Consider the following 19,435-nt stretch of genomic DNA (forward strand, 5'->3'; position numbering starts at 1 on the left):
AGCATGGGTCGAAACTGAAGAGGGAAACCTGTAACCTAGACATAAGTTTAAAAATGAGGAGGCTGTGGATTGGGATATGCACTTTTGGGCCGTCGATGTGTGTGTGTGTTCCTTCGCGGTCACTGAAAACACTTAAAACAGTTCGGACATCAGGAGAGGAGAAAAATCTAAAATTTTGTCAAGTGGAAAATAACGTTTTTTATTTTGGGTAGCACTTGAAACAATTGTTGGGAAGGCCTCGCCTGTGTCCATTTTATGTTCTTTTTTTCTTACTCTTGGGTATGGAAGGAATATGCTATTGTTGCAAGATAGGGGGCCTGATGCACCTGGCATATAGTCTGGTCTCTGACTCTTACTGGATGTGCGATGGCAGGTGAGTCCTTTAAGCCAAGTTTCCTCATTTGAAAACGGAGGATGGCCATACCTGTCTTGCAAGATGGCTTTGAGGATGTGTAGAGAGTATCTGGCATACTGTCAACACCTGTTCATGGTGGCTCTGATTATTTCCTCCCACTCTCCACTTTTTTGTTCTACTCCTTTGTCTTCTTCCTTTTTTTCACTCCCCTTCCTCCTCTGCCTTCAGCTTGCCAATGACATACATGTTGGCTGAAATATCTTGGTATTATTTTTTTTAGGTCAAGAATAAGATCAATAAAGCAAGCTGTTGGAGGTAGGAAGGGTAAATCATTAGGGAGTGCAGAGAATGAAAGGGAATGTGTAAGAAGGGCAGAAGCCAAAAGGAATGAAAGAAATGTGCTCCTGGTGGGAAGAGGAGAAGGTTGTAGATAAGGAAGTAATGAGCCATGAGGCAAAGATGTAAAGCAGATAGCTGAGCAACAGCCCGTGGAAATTTGGAAGCTCTAGAGATGTGAACTCCTACACTCCTTGGAAAGCTGATACTTTCTAGAATTCTGTGTCTCAGTGTGGCATTGCCTCGCTGCAGACAAGAGAAGATTCGTGAGAGAATTGTTAGAAATATGGGTTTTGCTCATGTAGAGTCCTAGACTTCAAGTGGTTTACATCACTTTGAAGACAGCAGACTGGATTTCTTCACTGTTAGCAAATGGTGAATGTAGTGAATCTATGAGTTAGTGGACCCAGTGTGGCTTGTGTCTGCAGAGGAGTTCAGATTTGAGGCCATGGGCAGCTGGGAGTCATTATGGTTACCTGAGCTGGTGGACAACTTGGTGAGGGCACTTTTAGGAGAGTTCATCTTATAATCATCCGGGGGACAACTTGGAAGAATAAATGGAAGCCTGGAAGATCATCTTTGGGAATCCAGGCACAAAGATGAAATGGAGAGTTACAGATTGGAGAGGTGCTTGTAATGGGCCAGTCAACTGCCGTTGATAACTCATCTAAGTAAAGGAGAAGGAGGAAGAGTCAAAGATAAGCCTGGAGGATTAGAGGGGAGGTTCACTTTCACAGGTGCAGATGTCGTTTGTATTGTCACCATACAAACCATGTTGACACCTCCCTGAGCCTTCCCTCATCTGGTTGTAGTGGTGGTTGGTGAGGTGGCCTGAAGCCTTTTCCTCTCTCTGAGTTTATGCTCTGTGTTTCTCCCTCTTGTGATGCCCTGTGCACCCATTTTTTGTATATTCTTTAAGTGGTACATAGTTCCCTGACGATGTTATTTGCAGTCATTTTTGTTTTTTTGCCTTCTCCTCCTCCTCGTCCTCCTTTGTTAACTGAGCAATCAGCACCTTACCATGTGCTGTTCCAAACGTTCAGACAATTAGAATACCTTCTGTGGTAGATGTGTGCCATTCTTTTTCACTTCCCAAGCTCTAGTCCCACTTCCTAGGGTTTGGGAATCCCACCTTATGAGTCTAGGGGGAGAGAGAACAATCTCCCAGTGAAACATTAGAAGGTTCCTGGGGCACCTGGGTGGCTCAGTCAAGTGTCCAACTTCAGCTCAGGTCATGATCTCATGGTTCATGAGTTCAAGCCCCACATCAGGCTCTGTGCTTACAGCTCAGAGCCTGTGACCTGCTTGGGATTCTGTTTCTCCCTGTCTCTCTCTGCCTCTACCCTGCTTATACTCTCTCTCTCTCAAAAATAAATAAATAAACATTTAAAAAAAGAGAGAGAAGTTTCTTGATGTTCACTTTTGCAGCCTTCTTTGTGCCTACAGAATTGACATGTCTGCTGTACTTGGCCAGTCTGTGCATCTGTCAGGACTTTGGTCCAGGAAGGAATGAGGTGATGGAGGGGAAATAAGACTGTGGCAGAGGGGCAGAGGGCCAAAACCTAGGGTACCAGTACAGCCGAGCCCAGTGAAGGTGAGGGCAGGGGCACCAGTGTGTGATTTGGGGCACTGCCTCTAGTGCGAGACCTCCCTCTGGTTCTCTGGCCCTTCTGACGATTCCCTGAGCTCCCCAGTTTCCATTGGTGCTTCCCTTAGCTAGAGTTGGTTTCTACCCCTGGTAATTAACAACCTTGACTGGTACATTTGGTAGGCATACCGTGTTGTCCGTTGACTGGACATGTGACTTGGCCTTGTCTCTTCAGCTGGATTGGAAGCTCTTTCAGGGATGGTATCTTTTTTACATGTATTTATTTATTTATTTATTTATTTATTTATTTTGAGAGAGAGAAAGAGCATGGGCAGGGGAGGGCCAGAGAGAGGGAGGAGGGAGAGAGAATCCCAAGCAGGCTCTATGTTGTCAGTACGGAGCCCGATGTGGGGTTCAAACCTATGAACTGTGAGATCATGACCTGAGACAAAATCAAGAGTCAGATGGTTAACCGACTGACCCCCCAGGTGCTCCGTTCAGGGATGGTATCTTATTCATCTTCTGTTTCTTCACAGCATCAAACATAGTGCTGATCACCTTCAATTATGATCGGTATCCATGGTTATCAAGTCTAGACATTTAAATCTTCTAGTCCAAAATATTCTAAACTCTAATTTTGCATATAGTGGTGGCATATTCAATGTGTATTACTTCTGCCAGAGGATGAACTGTCTTCTTTCACTGCTTCTCCTGTGTCCAGCACAGTGCCTGACATATGGCAACAGGTACCCAACATTGGTTGAATAAGTGTCTACTGGAGCCCTCATTTGAAAATCCCAGTGTCATCTCAAACTTCACTTGCTAAAACCTTCACCTCCCTTGAAACCATCCCATCTTTCGGTTTCCCACCATGGTCAGTGTCACTGCCTTTTCCTAGGCTTGCAGACTCTACGCCTGGGACATGAAGGATAACAAGAAAGCCTGGCTTATTCAAGGGACATAGTCCAGACTTGCCTGACTAGATCAGGAGAGGGGGAGAGTTGACGGGTTGGGTTATCAGAGGAGGAAGGCAACAGTCTCAAGGTGACTTGGGACTTCCTCCTCAGGTATGTCCCTTGAACATGCCTTGCTATTATTTTTCCTTTGTTATTTTGTGCACACTGTTTTCTGAAATGCCTTTCCATTCCTGCCCCACAGACCCAAATCCGTCTTCTCTATCTTGTACGTGAGCCTCACGCTCTAGTGTAGGCTATAGTGATCATTTTGACAGTGTTCCCTCCAGCCCTTTTTTGTAACAACTCACATAGCATTTCAAGCTGTTTGGTGTCTATTCTCCTTAGGTACTGGATAGTAAGAAAGATCACTTACACTTTGCAAAAGTACTTCAGAGCACCCCGTAGCAAGTTAAGCTGTTAAATAAATAGTTGTTTGATTGAATGGGGTTCAAACTTGGGAAGATGTTGGCAGAAGCCACAGCTGCTTTGCTTCAAGAAGAGCTTTCCACTGGAGTCAAAGCGACACCTGGTGGCTAGGGAATAAAAGGCCATGTGACAATAGGACGCCAGTTGTGCAGGCTGAAAGGCAGAGGTGTGAGCGCAGGACCTGCTGGTGACTGGCACATGAGACCCTTGCTCACGAACGCGGCAGAGAGAGGCAGCACAGTATCCCTAAGAGCCCAGAGGTGCCTGGGGTTGTTGTGGAATAATAATAATGACAGTGGCCAGCTTCTCAACCCCTCTGTGCCTTAGTTTCCTCACCTCTACACAAGTAGTTTTGCTAGTCTCACCCCAAAACTTGCTTGAGGAACCACCTCCAAGAAAGCGGCTTGGAAAACAGATGGTGCCTCCTTGACAAGTTTCACTCTGATGGAATATTTTTTACCATTGAGGGATTTACAGAATGAGTCATACCCCTTGCCCACACGTGGGCAGATAAATAATCCTCCTGCGTGAGGCTTATGAGAAATGTAATGATGGCTGGAAGCAGATCTTTTTGGTTTTTCATTTCTAAAGAAATAGAGGAAGAGAGATTTGGGAGGGTAAGGAGGGGGCCCGGGCGAAGTCAAGCAGGGCTGGGCAGGCTTTCCACTGTGAGGCTGCGTCGTCATCTCTGTCCTCAAAATATCCAAGAAAAGCAGAGGGCACCGCTAAATGGGGCACTTCCTGGAGCAAACTCTCTCTGCGGGGGTGAGGCCTTCTGATGAACCCTTTTCTTCTGAGACTTCTCAGCATGTATGGATGGTTTCTGAATTGTCCACTGTCAAATCAGGCTAACTTGTTCTGCTTTTTGAGCCTCTTGCAGTTTCTTTTTTTTTTTTTTTCTTTTTTAATATTTTCTTTATTTTTTGAGAGAGAGATAGAGACAGCATGAGCAGGGGAGGGTCAGAGAGAGAGGGAGACACAGAATCCGAAGCAGGCTCCAGGCTCTGAGCTAGCTGTTAGCAGAGTCCGACGCGGGGCTGGAACCACGAACCAGGAGATCATAACCTGAGCTGAAGTCGGATGCCTAACTGACTGAGCCACCCAGGCGCCCCGAGGCTCTTGCAGTTTCTAAGCAAATCTGTTACAGATGGGTAAATCCTCAACAGCCAGCCCAGTGCCTGGAATTGATCATATTTGTGGGATGTAAGGACACAAGATCTATCTGGGTCCCGGTACCCCTGAATTCTTGGACCATTGCCTTCACGACCCCAGCTACCCACTACAAGCCCAAACGGAGACCCATGTGAGAGGAAGGAAGTATTCTTGCAGGAAGAGGAATACTTTAATGCCACCTGAAGTTTTGGCTACAAATCTCAGTGATCTTGTGAACTGGACCAGGTCACTTTTAGTCTGGGTAGCTCTGGTCTGAGCCAGGTAGAAGCAGGCCAAGCTGCATCTATGGCCCTTTGTCTCTAGTCCAATGATCATACCTTAGTCCTACAGGGGTTGCCAGAGAATTGGAAAGGGAAGAGGAATCACTCACTGAGGTTGAGAGCATTGCTCTAAAGCCTAGAATAGCTTTAGTGGGCTGTACATTCTGCTCTCCTTTCCTCTGGGTCTTGCTCTGGTTCCCATTTCCTCCCTCCCTCCCTCCCTTCCTTCCTCCCTCTTTTCCTCCCTCCCTTCCTTCCTCCCTCTTTTCCTTCCTTCCTTCCTTCCTTCCTTCCTTCCTTCCTTCCTTCCTTCCTTCCTTCCATTACATTTTAAATTTTAATTCCAGTATAGTTAATCCATTGCCTTTCTAAGGAGAGAGGAGGACTTACCTTCTAGGTTTGATTGGGCTTTGGGGCCCCTCTTACTATATAGACCCTCATGGGGGAAGAGAGCCTGAAAAAAAGATGAATCCAAAGAGATGAATCCATAAAGAGAAGGTGCCAGACATCCACATCCACTCGGAACATTATAGCACCCCATGTTGGAGGCTTCCAACTAGGTCCCTTACTGTCCCTCAAGAGGGACACAGGAATGGCAGAGGCAGTGAGAAGACCTTTAGCAAATGTTGGCTGATTGAGGGGTGAGTAGATGAATGGATACCCTTTCTGAACTTATAATCTAAAATTGCTCCAAGGAAGTCTAACACAATTTAGAGAAAATTATAAAATGAAGGTTCCTTTATAGTTCAAGGCCTCAAATCTATCTTTATCCATGGCAGTGAGCTTATTTAAGCTTGAGAAAAGGTAAGATTCTAACCAGGCAGAATGATCACTTTTGGCTGTTTTGTGTCATTTGAAAACGTTCACATTACCAGGGTCCCACAACCATAGAGTTGCGAGGTTCTTCAAAGATACTTAGTCCCACTGCTAGAAAGTTATCCTATGGACACACGAGCACACGGGCACCGGGATAAATGTGCAGGGGTGTCCATCTCAGCATTTTGGTGACAACAATGCCAATTTAAAAAGCCATGAAGCAACTAAAATCCTATAAAAGGAATTCTAGTACATCTATATATGCAACTGATAAAAAGAACAAGGGACAGGTGTGTAGAATGTGAAGCAAGCCACAGTATTGTGTGTGTGCGTGTGTATGGTGTGTGCGTGTGAGAGAGAGAGAGAGAGAGAGAGAGAGATGATCTTATCTGTGTGAAAGTAAAGAATATTTTAAATATGCTTGCAAGGGGCGCCTGGTTGGTTCAGTTAAGCGTCTGATTCTCAGTTTCAACTCAGGTCATGATCCCACAATCTGTGAGTTTGAGCCCTGCATCAGGCTCTGTGCTGGCAGTGCAGAGCCTGCTTGAAATTCTCTTTCTTTCTCCTGCTTTCTCTGCCCCTCTCCCACTCCCACTGTCTCTGTCTCTCTCAAAATAAATAAATTTTTAAAAAATAAATTAAATTTAGATTAAAATACACATTTAAAAAGTATACCCTGACTGCGGAAACATCACCACTGAGCTGTCCTTAAACACTTCTAGTGATGGAGAATTCGCTGCCTGTTAACTGTCTGGCAGCATTTTGACCATGAGGCCCCAGAAGATAATTAGTTCCTATTAAGACAAGACCTAGGTTTCCAGGGGGCTGGATCTATCAATCCTATCTTTAGGGTTCTGAGGCTGGACAGCATACAATTTCGAGAACTAGTTCTAGGTATTTTTTTCAGTTTAAAAGATTATTTTTTGAATATATGAACAGAAGCTACTCGGGGGAAATATGTTGTCTGGCAAGAGCCCACAAGAGACCAGAGGAAGAGAGTAAAAGACTTTTCAGGATGCCATTTTAAGGAGGATATTAAGAGTCTGTGTAATAAAAGAGCCTTGTTTTCAAAGGGACGTGATCTGTAGATGGGGATGGTGAGGGTAAGGCACACTCAGAGTTAAAGAGCATACATGAATAGGAGCACTGTTACACACCAGGAAGACAAAATCTTGGTAAATGCCAAGGAGAGAGGAATGGTGTGGACTGGACCCATGGGGCATGCCATGTGAAGGAAACAGACTCTGTCCGGGTTTTGAGAAGTGGGGAGTGGGGTAAGCACAGGGGTGGGGGCATTTGGCGGGGAAGGAGATGGCGTGAACAGAGGTGGGAACTCCCAGAGATAGTGAGCATGAGCAGGCCTGTCAGGGAAGGTGTCAGGTGGCTGGTGTTTGGGGGACCCCTCTTTCCTTTCTGAGGGTGGCACCCACGGGGGGGTTAGGGGGAGTTATGCCCTGCACACTACATCCCTTGGTCTTGTGCAGCCCTGGCGGTCAACCCTGTGGACTTGCCCGTGGCAGGTCTTCGTGCCTTGGGCTTGTGGGCATGTGTTTCATCAAGATCCCCTTAACCGGAGAAGGGCTGTGAGCTGATGGGATTTTGATTTTGTACTGTGTGAAATGTTGGAAATAAAGGCAGGAACTCTTTTGGATGATTTTTATTTATTTATTTATTTATTTATTATTTTTAAAAAATATTTTACTTGTTTATATATCAAAAGTGAAAAAGCATATATTTCAATACAGTTTCAAGACTGTTGGACCCCCAACTGGGGTATCCTTATGGGTACTGTGTGCAGCTGTCACTGTCCAGTGCATTATGAGAAACAAACAAACAGACACACAAAGAACAAGGATTTTTCACTGAAGAGCACAGTGGGATGATTAGGGTCCTACTGGCTCACATTCATTTGTTCGACATCAATGTGCAATTCTTCAATTAATCGGTCTTCAGGCTATGCCCCCAGCTCATTGGTTTTCAGAAAGACTATCTAGCTGGGGTCGATGAGTCCAAGCTCATGGTCTCTCTTCTTCTCTCTCCTGCTCCTCTCTCTCAGTCTCTCTCTCTCCCCCTCTCTCACGTGTCCACTGCTCACACACAGCAGCCGGAAATGACACGTTGAAGTGAGTCACCAATGCGGCTATGAATCACCCTGTAATTGGGGAAAGTTCTGTCCTTCTAGGTCGTGCAGCCCCTTGTTCTTCTGTTCCTAAATATATTGGAAAATTTTGAAATCACTCTGTCCTCGCTCTCATCTCTCTTATCCACCACATCCTTTTGGTCCCTAAAGTGGGCTGAAGTTAGATCATCTTGCGGGGGTCTCAGCCCTCAAGTGGAGAAGGACAAGAAAAAGAAGGCTCGGGCAGCCACAAGGTGGCAGTGTGGGCCCCACCGCCCCAGCCGCCCAGAGGGGTAGCGGGTCAAGCGTCCAGACCCCTGAGATGCAATGAAGAAGACCACCGAGGAGCACTACGAGCAAGTTCAGATAGCACGTTTTTCCTGAGAGTCCTCTTTCTCTCTAACAAGCACACACGGACAACGCTGTGATAAATACTCAAACACCCCTCCGGCATCCCACCCTCCCCCCCAGGAGTCGAGGGCCAAGAGCCAGGCATACATCTCACTCCCCACCCTACCCCATTCCTGCAAAATAAAGCTTGTGGGAAGCAGAAACCTGCTTCTATGAGTAAACAAATCACCTACACTCGAAAATAATATCTGCACATTGTTTCTTGGGGGGGAGGTGGCCAGGTCGGGGCGGGTCTCCACACATGCTCTGTCCCTCTGCAGGACTGCTGAGCCGGGAGCACAGGCCTCCAGATGAAAGGGTGTCTCTTCCACTGGCCTTCTTTGGCCTGCCGCCAGCCTCCTTGGCAGTGGCAGACAATGTAAGAGTGACAGCAACGTGACTGGAACACAAATAGTGTCTACCAAGCACACAAAAGCCCCTGTAAAGCCTTTTGGTGCCATCCTGCCACGGTCTCGGCGGAGTCCAGGTCCGAAGCCCCAGATGGGCAGAGCAATGGGCAGAAACAGCTGCGCATGTGCCCATGCACATCTTACAGTCTGCTCTGGAGACTCAGCGGGGCTTAGGAGGTCTCTCTGGGGGTCTCTACGAGGGAGTTTTACTGAAAGGTCCTCTTCTGTATTTCTGGGAGAGGCCGAGGTCTAGAAGGCAGATTTGAAAGATTTACCTTTTTTTTTTTTTTTTTTTTTTTTAGGCAAAGGCCTTCTCTTTCTCCAGAAAAATTAATTAAAATAAAAGTTTTCTTCCTTTAGAGTTCTTTCTTCTCAGATACATCTCCAGTTCCATCCCAGATGAGGGCTGCTTTCCCCCGTGGTCAGGGTTCCATCACCTGGCCCATGAAGAGGACTGTTCCTGAGGACGGAAGAATCATGGGAGATGAGGACGGGGAGAAATGGCCTGGCTCACCCAGCCCCATGTTTATGGATGAGCTGAGATGTGAGAATGCGAGTGAGCTGTCTGAAGTCCCAGCTGCTGGAGTGACTAAGCTAGGGCCGGTGTCCTGGCACAGTGCTCTGTTTGTGACAGAGCGTCATCCCTGAAGGGAGGCGGAGGGGCATCGTTATGGACTCAGAGGAGGAGGCAGCGTCTACACCTGTCTGGACTGGCATCTGAGGAGAGGAGACACAGGGGTAGGGGGCAGTGGAGCCTCCCCGACCCGGCTCACCTGTGGGATTGTGCCGAACCACGAAGAGGAAGGGTCTGTCCATGATGATCTCCTCAGGGGCCATTCGGGCTGATACGATGATGGCTGAGAGAGAGGGAACAATGTTAGAACGGAGGGACTGGGCACTGGTGCCTGGATTGATCATAAGTGATCCACTGACACCAGCCTTCTGATGGTGGCATTGGAGGACGACCAGGAGGGTTGGTGGTTCTCCTGGTCCCAAACCTTAACAGTTTAGGGAAGTTGTCTGAGGCCTGGCTGCCTCCAGGCGTTGCGGAGTGATTTATCAGCTACTCACAAACAGCTATTTATGTAACCCTTTTTAGAGTGTATTGATAAGCAAGTTCCGTAAGCCAACTGGCCACCACGAGCACAAAGCCAGGCTCCTTTGAGGGGCCTTTTCACTTTTAAGGGACCTCAGAAGCCTTTGAGTGGGGGACTGCGGTCCCAGGAAAAGTGGGCCTACAGCAGGCTGAGAAACTCTGGTGGGATAAGGGTGATGTCCTGAGCACCTGGTGTGGAGGGTGCCCCTCTGCCAGGAGAGGCTACCGGAACAGGGCCACAGGGTCATCCCAGATGTGGGCCCCTCCTTGCAAGTCCTGGGAAGAGACTCACCAGGCCCACCTGAGCCTGAACTCACCTGTAGAGGAGGACGCCACTGTGCCGCTCTCATTTACTTCGATCTTGACTTTTTGCAGCGCCTGCGACACGTACAGTGCCTCTTGATCTGAAACAAGTGGATTCGGGTGCAGATCAGCTGAGGTTCTTAGAGACACACTCCTGTGTCCCCTCAGGGGCCCCACAGTCCACCAGCATAAGAAAGTGGAAGGAAAATCTCTTACCCGAGAGACTCGAGAAGTCCGCCTGGTTTGGCTTAAACATGTTGGTCATCCCCAAGTTCTCCAGGGGCCTCCGAAGGTTGACTTCACTTTCCAGGGAGAACCTGTAAACAGGAGTGGGAAACAGCTTAAGCTCAGGCTGCCTCTTGCTGTCTCTGCCAGGCCCTGTCCACGTATCCCCCTCAGCCAATGGGATGGGGACAGGTGTGAAAGTTGGAGGGGGAGGCTTGTTTTTTTCAAATCTGTGTGTCAGGTCTAATGTAAATGTACACCTCCCCGCCCCCTGGAATCTTGAGGAGGGGGAGCAGAGGGCACATTCTCCTGCAAGATATCTGAACGAAAACCTGGTCTGTAGATTATGTTTCTGGGAGCTAATTCTGAAAAGAACCCAAGCAGAGAGGCTTTGGGCACCCTCTCCTTCCCATCAGGGCATGGGTCACCTCGGTTTTCATTTTCTAGAGATGGGGGTAGGTGGGGGTAGAGAACATAAGAGCACCCTAAATGACTAAATCTTCCTCTTTCCCCAAGCATGGCATTATAGCATCTGGAAATTTGGGGTAAGTGCGGTGGGAGGCTTCCTTACAATTCTGGAATTACCCAGCCTCGGCCTTCTCCACCCTCTGTACTTCTGCAGAAGGATTTTTAAAATCCGCTTTGTTGGAAGCCAGCTAGAAGCTGTAGTTCTGGCTGCTTTATCTCCTTTTGTCTCCTTGTTTGGATGTTGACTTGAGCAGATGGGGGTGGGAGAGGGTCATTCAGAAGGCTGATCCATCCCTCCCACCTCCCTCATCATTTCTGTGCCTCTTCCTTCAGCTGAGGATATTCTGAGGGTGGTAGGTGTGGGGGCTTGGTCTAGGAAAATTCCTCGCTGCCCTCCAGCAGAAACAGGAGCAGAGATGAGGAGAGGAATCTTAATCAAACCCAGGCCAGAGTGTTTCCCATAAGCTTCCCACACATGTCCCTGCCCTGCAGATGTCATGCTTGGGAAACATGGGGGTAGTCCTTTCAGGGAGCCCTGGGAGAGGGTAGGGGTAGATAGAAGGGAGTAGGGCACTGGTGAGTGAGGTGTGAGCAAGGGGTGGCTTACTTGGGCAGAACCAGGAGGCGGAGCTGTCTGGTCATATTCCCTTTCCACTGGCTGATGAGCTGGGCATCCAGGATGTTGGTGAGGGCAGAGAGAGGCACCTCTTTTTCATAGGGAGCAGCAATGAACATGCTGAGAGTGTCCCCGTGGTAGGGCAATTCCAGGATGTCATAGTAATGGCCGTCAGGGGTTGAAAACTCAGCTGTGAAGACACCAAGATGACGCACTGAAAATGGCTTCAGCTCTCATTGGTTCTGACCCAGCACTGGCTCTTCAACTAGTTCTGTCTCCTCCTTTCTGGAAGCCACCTCTCTACCCTGGATTTTGAGGCTCCCTCGTCAGTGTTTTTTATCCCCATTTCCCTCCTCTTTGGCCAATTCAGTGTCTTCTGGTTACTCTGTCTCTTTTTGGCCTTCTTTGCCTTCACCCTCCTCTCCCCCACACCCAGCCACTAGTTTATCCAAATTCTCATCTCCTAATCTCAACTTCCATATAGGCCTTCCCCCAGCAGGATCTGTGAGCCCCTGGTAATCACATTAAAAACACATGGATCATGTGGTCATATTTGGGCTGGAGGGACTTTCTGGACTTTTTTTTTTTTTAATGTCTTTATTTATTTTTGAGAGACAGAGAGACAGAGTGTGAGCAGGGGAGGGGCAGAGAGAGAGAGAGGGAGACACAGAGTCTGAAATAGGCTCCAGGCTCTGAGCTGACAGCAGAGAGCCCGATGCGGGACTCGAACTTGTGAACTGCAAGATCATAACCTGAGCCAAAGTCAGACATTTAACCAACTGAGCCACCCAGATACCCTGCACTTTCATCTTGTGTGATTTAAAGCTACTTTCTGCTGCTCCAGTTATCTGAGTAGCTCTTACTTGGGGAGTCTTTGTCAAAGATGGGCTTATATTTGAGGGGTTCTCCTTCCTGAGAGAACACCCTGGGGATGAAGTGCAGTAGTTGTGGGATTTGGGGAAGGAGGTCTTGTACTTACTGTAGTTGAACTTATTGGTCTGAGCCATCATGGGCACAGAGACGGTGCTGCCGTCAGATTTGTGGAAGAGGCGGTGGTGGGTGCCCGACTCTGGGAAGGGCGTCTTCCACTGGCCATTGAAGTAGAGGGCATTCACCAGCATCAGGCGCGTCAGCTGGTCCACGGCCCCTTCACCCAGTAAGTCTCCAATCATGCCTACAGGAAAGCCAATGAGCAGGAGGCTAAATATACTTTAAGCCTTTTAGATGGTTCCCTTCAGTCCTTTGAGGGGATCCAACCAGGAGGCAGATGGGGGAGGGGTGTAAGCGACCCAGTCTAGCTGTGTTCAAGCTGTTCCATCTTCCTAAGAGTTTCAGGAAAGCTTCCCGCTCATCACACACTCTGGGATCCTGTCCAGGATCAGACCCAGACACTCAAGTCTTTCCTTACTTTGCTCCCTAAGCAGTAGTCTGGAAGAGCTGTGTATGTTTCCTGTAGTGATTGTTACTGTTAACAAGACATCTCACAGCACTTCTTAGGGAGGCCCTTAGAGTTGGTTCATGAGAGGGCCTCTGGTAAAAACATAAGATGCTCTGATCCTTACAGCACCCTCCTCGTCTACAGAGAACAGCTTGCTGATGGAGAGAGGTTGGGATTCCGGGGATTTCTTTCCAGATCCCCTTCCTCTGCAGGCCCTTGGCCTCCTCTTCCTGCCTACTCACCTTTCGTGTGTCTCTTCACCCAGTCGTTGATGATGAACCTGGCTCTATCCACTTCTGAAAAGTCCACTTGCTTGACTGTGGTTCGGAAGAGACTGAAGAAGTGAGGCATGAAGCCGTCAACCAGCTTCAGATCCCGCTGGACAAAGATGGCATCGGCAGTGCTGATCTCATCCTTGTTCCACGGTCCCATGAGCTCCTTGTATAGTTGGCGGAGGGCAGGGGCCATGCCTTTCTCTGTGCCGAGGCAGGGCCAAGAGGACACATTAGCTTATTTGAAGCTGGGCCAACTTGCCCCAGGAGAGGCCCAACCTCGCGCATGTGGATGGGGCTCTTCTGTTTCCCCAGGGGTCTCTGGAGGGAGATCACTTCCAAACCTTAATCTCTTTGGCATCTCCCTATTTTTCTCAAAAATCTCAGGTCCTAACCCATTTTTGGATTAGAATACTTTTGTCTGCTTTTAAGTTACCAACCCTAGGTTTTTCCATATCATAAAACTAGCTATGCTAAGCATTTCACATGTATAATCCTATTTAATCCTTACAGCAACTCTATGTGGTAGATACTTCTATTGTCCCCATTTTGCAAATGTGGAGGCTGAGGTCCAGAGGCATTAAGATAATAAATGGTGAGGCACACCTGTGTTACACCACATCCCCCCCCTCCAGTCTGTGCCCCTTGCAACTGACCCAGAGCCCAGTGAAGATGCCCATGACATGGCTGCAACAGGAGCTGGCTCTGCTCAGTTGGTGGCAGCCCGCCCTCTGCTTCCAGTTGCTTACACCCCTATCCCATGAAGACAGCATGAGCGCCCGTCCCCCGCTCTGCCCTGTCTCTCACCATCAATCTGGAACTGCATGGCTGCTTGAATCTGCTGCCGGGTCTCTCCTCCTGTCGTCAGTTGCAACATGGCCAGGACTGAGGCCACCCCGTAGGGTGAGAAAACCATGTTGCGGTCCTTGGAGGCCTGTGCCACCTGCTGAAAGACCTTCACTCCAAAGTCTGTGGTCAGTTGGGCCACCCGAGTCTGGCGGTGGTAGGAGGCAGACACTTTACCAAAGATGAGGGCCAGGCCCAGGGCTATGCAAGCAAAGACCGGAGACATCTGCATCCTAGAGCAAGTGGAAAAGGACCTGGTGAGAGGAGAGTTCTGGAAGGCGGCCCCCGCAGCCACAGGCCAGGCTCTCCAGGGTCACCATTGGCATGTGATAGTAAACACAAAGACAGGAGTTCATAAGAAGCCCTGATGGGCTCCGATTCTGAACCTTTCCCTTCTGTTTCAGCCACAGGGAATAAATAAAATAAATAAAATAAAAAATTTTATTTTTTAATTTAAAAAAATTTTATAGTAGTTATTTATTTTTGAGACAGAGAGAAACAGAGCATGAGTGGGGGAGGGGCAGAGAGAGAGGGAGACAGAGACACAGAATCTGAAACAGGCCCCAGGCTCTGAGCTGCCAGCACAGAACCATGCAGGGCTCGAACCCATGAACCATAAGATCATGTCCTGAGCTGAAGTCAGACACTTAACCGACCGAGCCACTCAGGTGGCCCTACTTTTTAATTTTTTTAAGTTTATTTATTTTTAAGAGACAGAGACACGAAGCCTAAGCCAGGGAGGGGCAGAGAAAGAGAGAAGGAGACACCAGATCTGAAGCAGGCTCCAGTCTCCGAGCTGTCAGCACAGAGCCTGATGTGGGGCTCGAACTCATGAACCACGAGACCATGATCAGCCCCAGGGAGTCTTAAGTGCATTTCTACCAGTGGGACTTTGGAGAACCCCTGGCGGCACCCTACAGTGTATGTCCCTTCCCTTCCAGGAGCCCAAAAGGCTAAACTGTAATAACACCTTTGATTTGCATAATGCTCTTAATTCTCTTCTAATGCTTTCTCAACCTCGCATTTTTTCAAGTGAGTGGGCACGAAAAGCCTCTTTCCAGAGTAGGCTGTGCATCCTGATGGAAAGGGACAGAGAGTTGAAGCTCTTGTTTCTGTGTGGTGGGGTTGATGGTGGGGCCTGGCCACCTTCCGTCAACTCAGGTCTACAGGTCTCCAGAGGGGAAAAAGAGGAAAAGTAGGGATCATGGAAAGAGACCATTTTGGAGGAGGAGTGTTCTTCGCCTTAACTCTAGGAAGAGATGGAGTTTTTTCCCCTCTTACCTGAAGTTCTCAAAGATGCCTTGTGGTCTGTCCTGCTGTTGCTGATTTGTGGGGATTCTGCTGCCGGAGAGGGGGTGTGGCTCTCTTGACAGTGCTCTTGGCCTGGTTGCCAGACGCAGCTGTGTTCGTCCAGAGGCTGCCGCCTCCCTTTATACAGATGTAGGCAGGAAATAGATGAACTCATGGTTCAGCCCCACCCACCTTCTGACTCTGCACCTCCCTCTGAACAGCTGGCCAGGCCCCCTCTGCACCGCCCTCTGCCCAACTTGCAGAGGCGTGTGCGCATGCTGGTCCATGTGTGTACGTGTATCAGAGGGGTCAGGAACAATTGAGCAAACCCCAGCTGCCTTGGCCCAGGGGCCTCCCAGGACTTGCTGCCCTCTGCCTGTGTCCTCCCTCGTTTTGGAGGATCTACCAGCTTGACCCCTGGCAGTGCCAGGCGGCCCAAAATTCCCAGAGTTTGGGATTACCTTCCCCAGTGCTCAGCTGGGGAAAAACTGTTTACATTTCCTCCTTTTGGAGAAACAGGTAGCCACATAGTTACCAAAGAAGCTGAACTTTTGTCCACCAGTGCTGGCCAGCCTGTATATGCTGGCCAGCCTAGGGAGAACACCCCTCCCTCCTCTTGGCCTCATCCCAGTGGCCAGAGGGCACGGAGCGTGCCGTGTGATTGTCTGGGTTTTGACTGTCTAGGACATGAGCACACAGAGGACTCCCTTCCGCTTTTCCCTATTCCCTGCCAGGTGCGCGCCTGCCCGCTGGTCGATGAGACACAAGTGTCTCTCCCACGTGTCCAGACTCTTGAGGTGCCCCTGGGGCTCTCTTTTGTGCCAACAGCCATGTCTGGAGGGGGTTTGAGTATGCTGGGTGGAGTGATGGTGATGGAGGTTGAAGGGAACCAGGGGTTAACGGCATAAAGACTTAGCAAGGAATTAGGAGCCCAATGTGTAAGTTTCATTTCTTTCAGCTGCCTGCTGTGCCTGGGGAGAATTACACCTCATCCTTTCCTCAAGACAGACACTTGGGGGCCAGCGCAGCCAGTGAGAGAGTTGATTCGTGGCGGGTTTGTGGGGTGTGCTTCCAGGACACCGGGCATGGAGGTGGAGGAGTAACCAAACAATTCTACAGAGGGTGGGAATCGGCCAGAGGTTGGTGTGTGGGACTGGACTCATGCATCTGGGGGCTTGGCGGGGTCAGGTCACGTGTCCAGGATGTTGTGAACAGAGGGGTGGCGGGTGGGGAGATGATGCACTTGACCCTGGGCTCCACACACTGTCTTGTTTTGTGTAGGTGGTAGGGTTCAATTGGGAGTATCCATGGAGACAGCCGATAGCAGAATCACAGGAAGTTTAAGTGGGTGGAAGTGTCGAGATATTTGTTTTGGATTTTTTCAGTAAGCAGATGCCGAGGGCAACCACAGCTGGACAGCTTTCCCACTTTTTACTCTGCCTCCGCCTTTGTTTTCTCCGTTGCCCCTGGGAGTCAGGTGGGGAGAGGGTGGCAGGGAAAGAAGGGGAAACCTCAGTTGGAAAGTTAGGATCACCCACTCTTTTCAAGTATGGGACTGTTCCCATGTAACCACTTCTTGTTTATGTGCTTTTCCTTACTTGGTCTCATTTGGAGTCCCTGAGAGAATGGTTAAGCATGAGAAGGCGGTTACCTCTGATCTCTTTCAAGTGGAGAAGACAGAAGTGCAGCCCCCAACCCATCTCCTACTCCCTGGAAATGCCTCCAGTGCCCTACCCTCCACCTGTCGCCCTCAAGGGGGACAGGGACCTGAGCATCCAGGTTAGGAGCACCAAGCTCCAAGTTAGTAGGGCAGTGGGTCCAGACATGGCTGAAAGGGGCTCCCTTGAGGCGCCCCACTGCCATCCTCTCCAGCCTCTTCAGCTGACCCTCCTTCCCTTCTTTCACTGGCCAATCAGGAGCTGTTGTAGACAACCTGGTGGATGATCCTGATGCCATTCCAGAAAAGATACTCTGTTCCCAGACATGGAAGAGAGCAGCTCTATGTCCTGTTGGGGAGAAAGGGGGCATGATTTATGTTGGAAACAAAAAAGATTGATCTAATCAGTGTTTTTTACCCAAACTGGAGGGAACGTGTAGGTATCTGGTGGGTGTAGATTAGAAACTGAGGTGGGGCGCCTGGGTGGCTTAGTCGGTTGAGCGTCCGACTTTCGCTTGGGTCATGATCTCGCGGTTCGTGGGTTCGGGCCCCACGTCGGGCTGTGTGCTGACTGCCGGCTCAGAGCCTGGAGCCTGTTTCAGTCTGTGACTCCCTCTCTCTCTGACCCTCCCCTGCTCACGCTGTCTTTCTCTCTCCTAGAAATAAAAAAAAAAAAAAAAAGAAACTGAGGCAAGGCCCAGTGTAACTGGGTCCCATACTGGGGTTTCTGACTCTTCATTTGACTTTCTGATGAGCTAGGGCTGCTTGATGATCTAAGCCCAAACATGGCTGTGACCATAGTGCCTGTTGCTGCTCTGTGTGTTAAGGCCTTGCTTCCACTGTGTCTGCCCTCTGGAGACCTTCCACACATCACGGCACAGCCAGATCACCCCACAGCCCCCTGGTAGACTTCCTTGAGACGCCCTTCTCAGAATCCAGCCTGACTCAAGGGGCTACATCACTTTCCCTCCTTTCCCCGAACCCCAAACAAAGCCTTGACCCAATCACCTTGCTCAAGCCGTGTCTCTTTTGTAAGGGGTCAAACAACAGAAAGAGAAAAGTCCCTGCTTTTGAAATTGTGGATCTCTGATTCCCAAAGGGTCAGAGATAAGAGGATGAGTAGTTACAAGACTGTGGAGTTCTGGGGAAGTTTCCGTTCCAGCCAACTGGGAAAGATGTTTCCATCTGTCTGCCAGCAGGTGGTTCGTGACTAGATCAGACTCACACTTTCCGTGACTGTCCCCCCTCCCCCCCACCCTGCAGCCCTAGTTCTTACCGGCCTATCTTCCCTTCAACCCTTCACCTCCTGCCCTCCAGCTGCCCTCTTGCCTGCTCCCCTCTCTTCCTCTTTGCTTTCTCTTTTCCTTTGCTCTCCCAACACCACTACCTGCTGTCTTTTTCACTTTCCCTTTCTCTCTCTGAGACTCCCTTTTCTTGACTTCTCTGTTCAACCCATGGTCAACTGGTCTACTCCCCTAGCCTTGGCCAGCCAGGGGAGGTCTCTCCCACTTTCCCTCTCTCTCTCTTCCGCTCTTTGTGACTCAGTCCTCCTTCCCTGGCTTCCCCTCTTGAAGAAGCCCTTTTACAGTCAAATGCTCTGCTCCAAGTCTTCCTGCTGCTGGAGAGCCCTTCCCCCTATCAGTTACACAGGCTCCCTGGAATGTTGGAGCCAGTTTCTTGATTCTTGGTGATTTCACTGGGAGAGCTGGGGGTGGGAGCAGAACAGGGTCCTACTAACTCACAGCACTATTTCTGGCCTGGTTGCTCTCCAAACAATACAACACCAAAAATAGCCTGTGTTTAGGCTGGGCTGGCTCTGTCCCTCTCGTAGGAGTGAGCTGGGGTGAATGCCCTGTGTCCCTCCCTGCCTCTCCTCACTTAAGATCATGACCCTGGAACCCCTGCAGACATGGGCCACCTTGGACTGTCCAGGGTCTCTCCTCATACTGGTGCCACTCCCAGTGTCCCCCCTTCCTCTGTCTGCATAACATCCCCTGTCTCTCTTTCCCAGCCACCACAGCCTTCTGTAACATGACAGCTTGAAAAAGGCAGAAGGGTAGCCCCCAGCCCATCTCCTTTCCCCAGCCTCAGACCCACTTGTCCACACTGCTTTTTTTCTGCAATTATATCCCCATGTTTCAGAGCAGAAGGGCCCAAAGAACCATTTAATGTTTAATGCAGTCCTTCAAATTTGCAGGCACGGGCCCTGAGGTCCACAGAGGCCTCATGATGTGTTTGAGGCCACATGGTGCCATCCGGTGAGGGGCAACAGCAGTCACTGCAATGGATGGACCCACCTGGTCCCAGATCTGACACTTTGCTGGTCATGTGTCTTTAGGCAAAACTTAACCTTCAGTGCCTTGGTTTTCTGTTTTGCAGCTAGGTATGCCGACAA

At 49.4% G+C, this 19,435-nt stretch overlaps 1 protein-coding gene across 1 annotated transcript; it reads right to left on the minus strand.

The window, feature by feature from the left end:
• Positions 1-8,622: 8,622 nt before the first annotated feature.
• SERPINE1 (serpin family E member 1) lies at positions 8,623-15,498 on the minus strand. The gene is made up of 9 exons (XM_039243549.1): positions 15,375-15,498; positions 14,055-14,326; positions 13,218-13,451; positions 12,517-12,711; positions 11,529-11,727; positions 10,445-10,545; positions 10,243-10,329; positions 9,603-9,686; positions 8,623-9,289 (listed from the first exon to the last, which is right to left on the minus strand). Exons 2-9 carry the CDS (start codon positions 14,323-14,325, stop codon positions 9,252-9,254), a joined length of 1,209 nt encoding a protein of 402 aa, XP_039099480.1. The 5' UTR covers position 14,326; positions 15,375-15,498; the 3' UTR covers positions 8,623-9,251.
• Between the last annotated feature and the right edge of the window lie 3,937 nt (positions 15,499-19,435).

The sequence above is a fragment of the Hyaena hyaena genome, unplaced genomic scaffold, assembly GCF_003009895.1.
Source record: "Hyaena hyaena isolate Hyena2069 unplaced genomic scaffold, ASM300989v1 scaffold_228, whole genome shotgun sequence".
Taxonomy (NCBI): domain Eukaryota; kingdom Metazoa; phylum Chordata; class Mammalia; order Carnivora; family Hyaenidae; genus Hyaena; species Hyaena hyaena.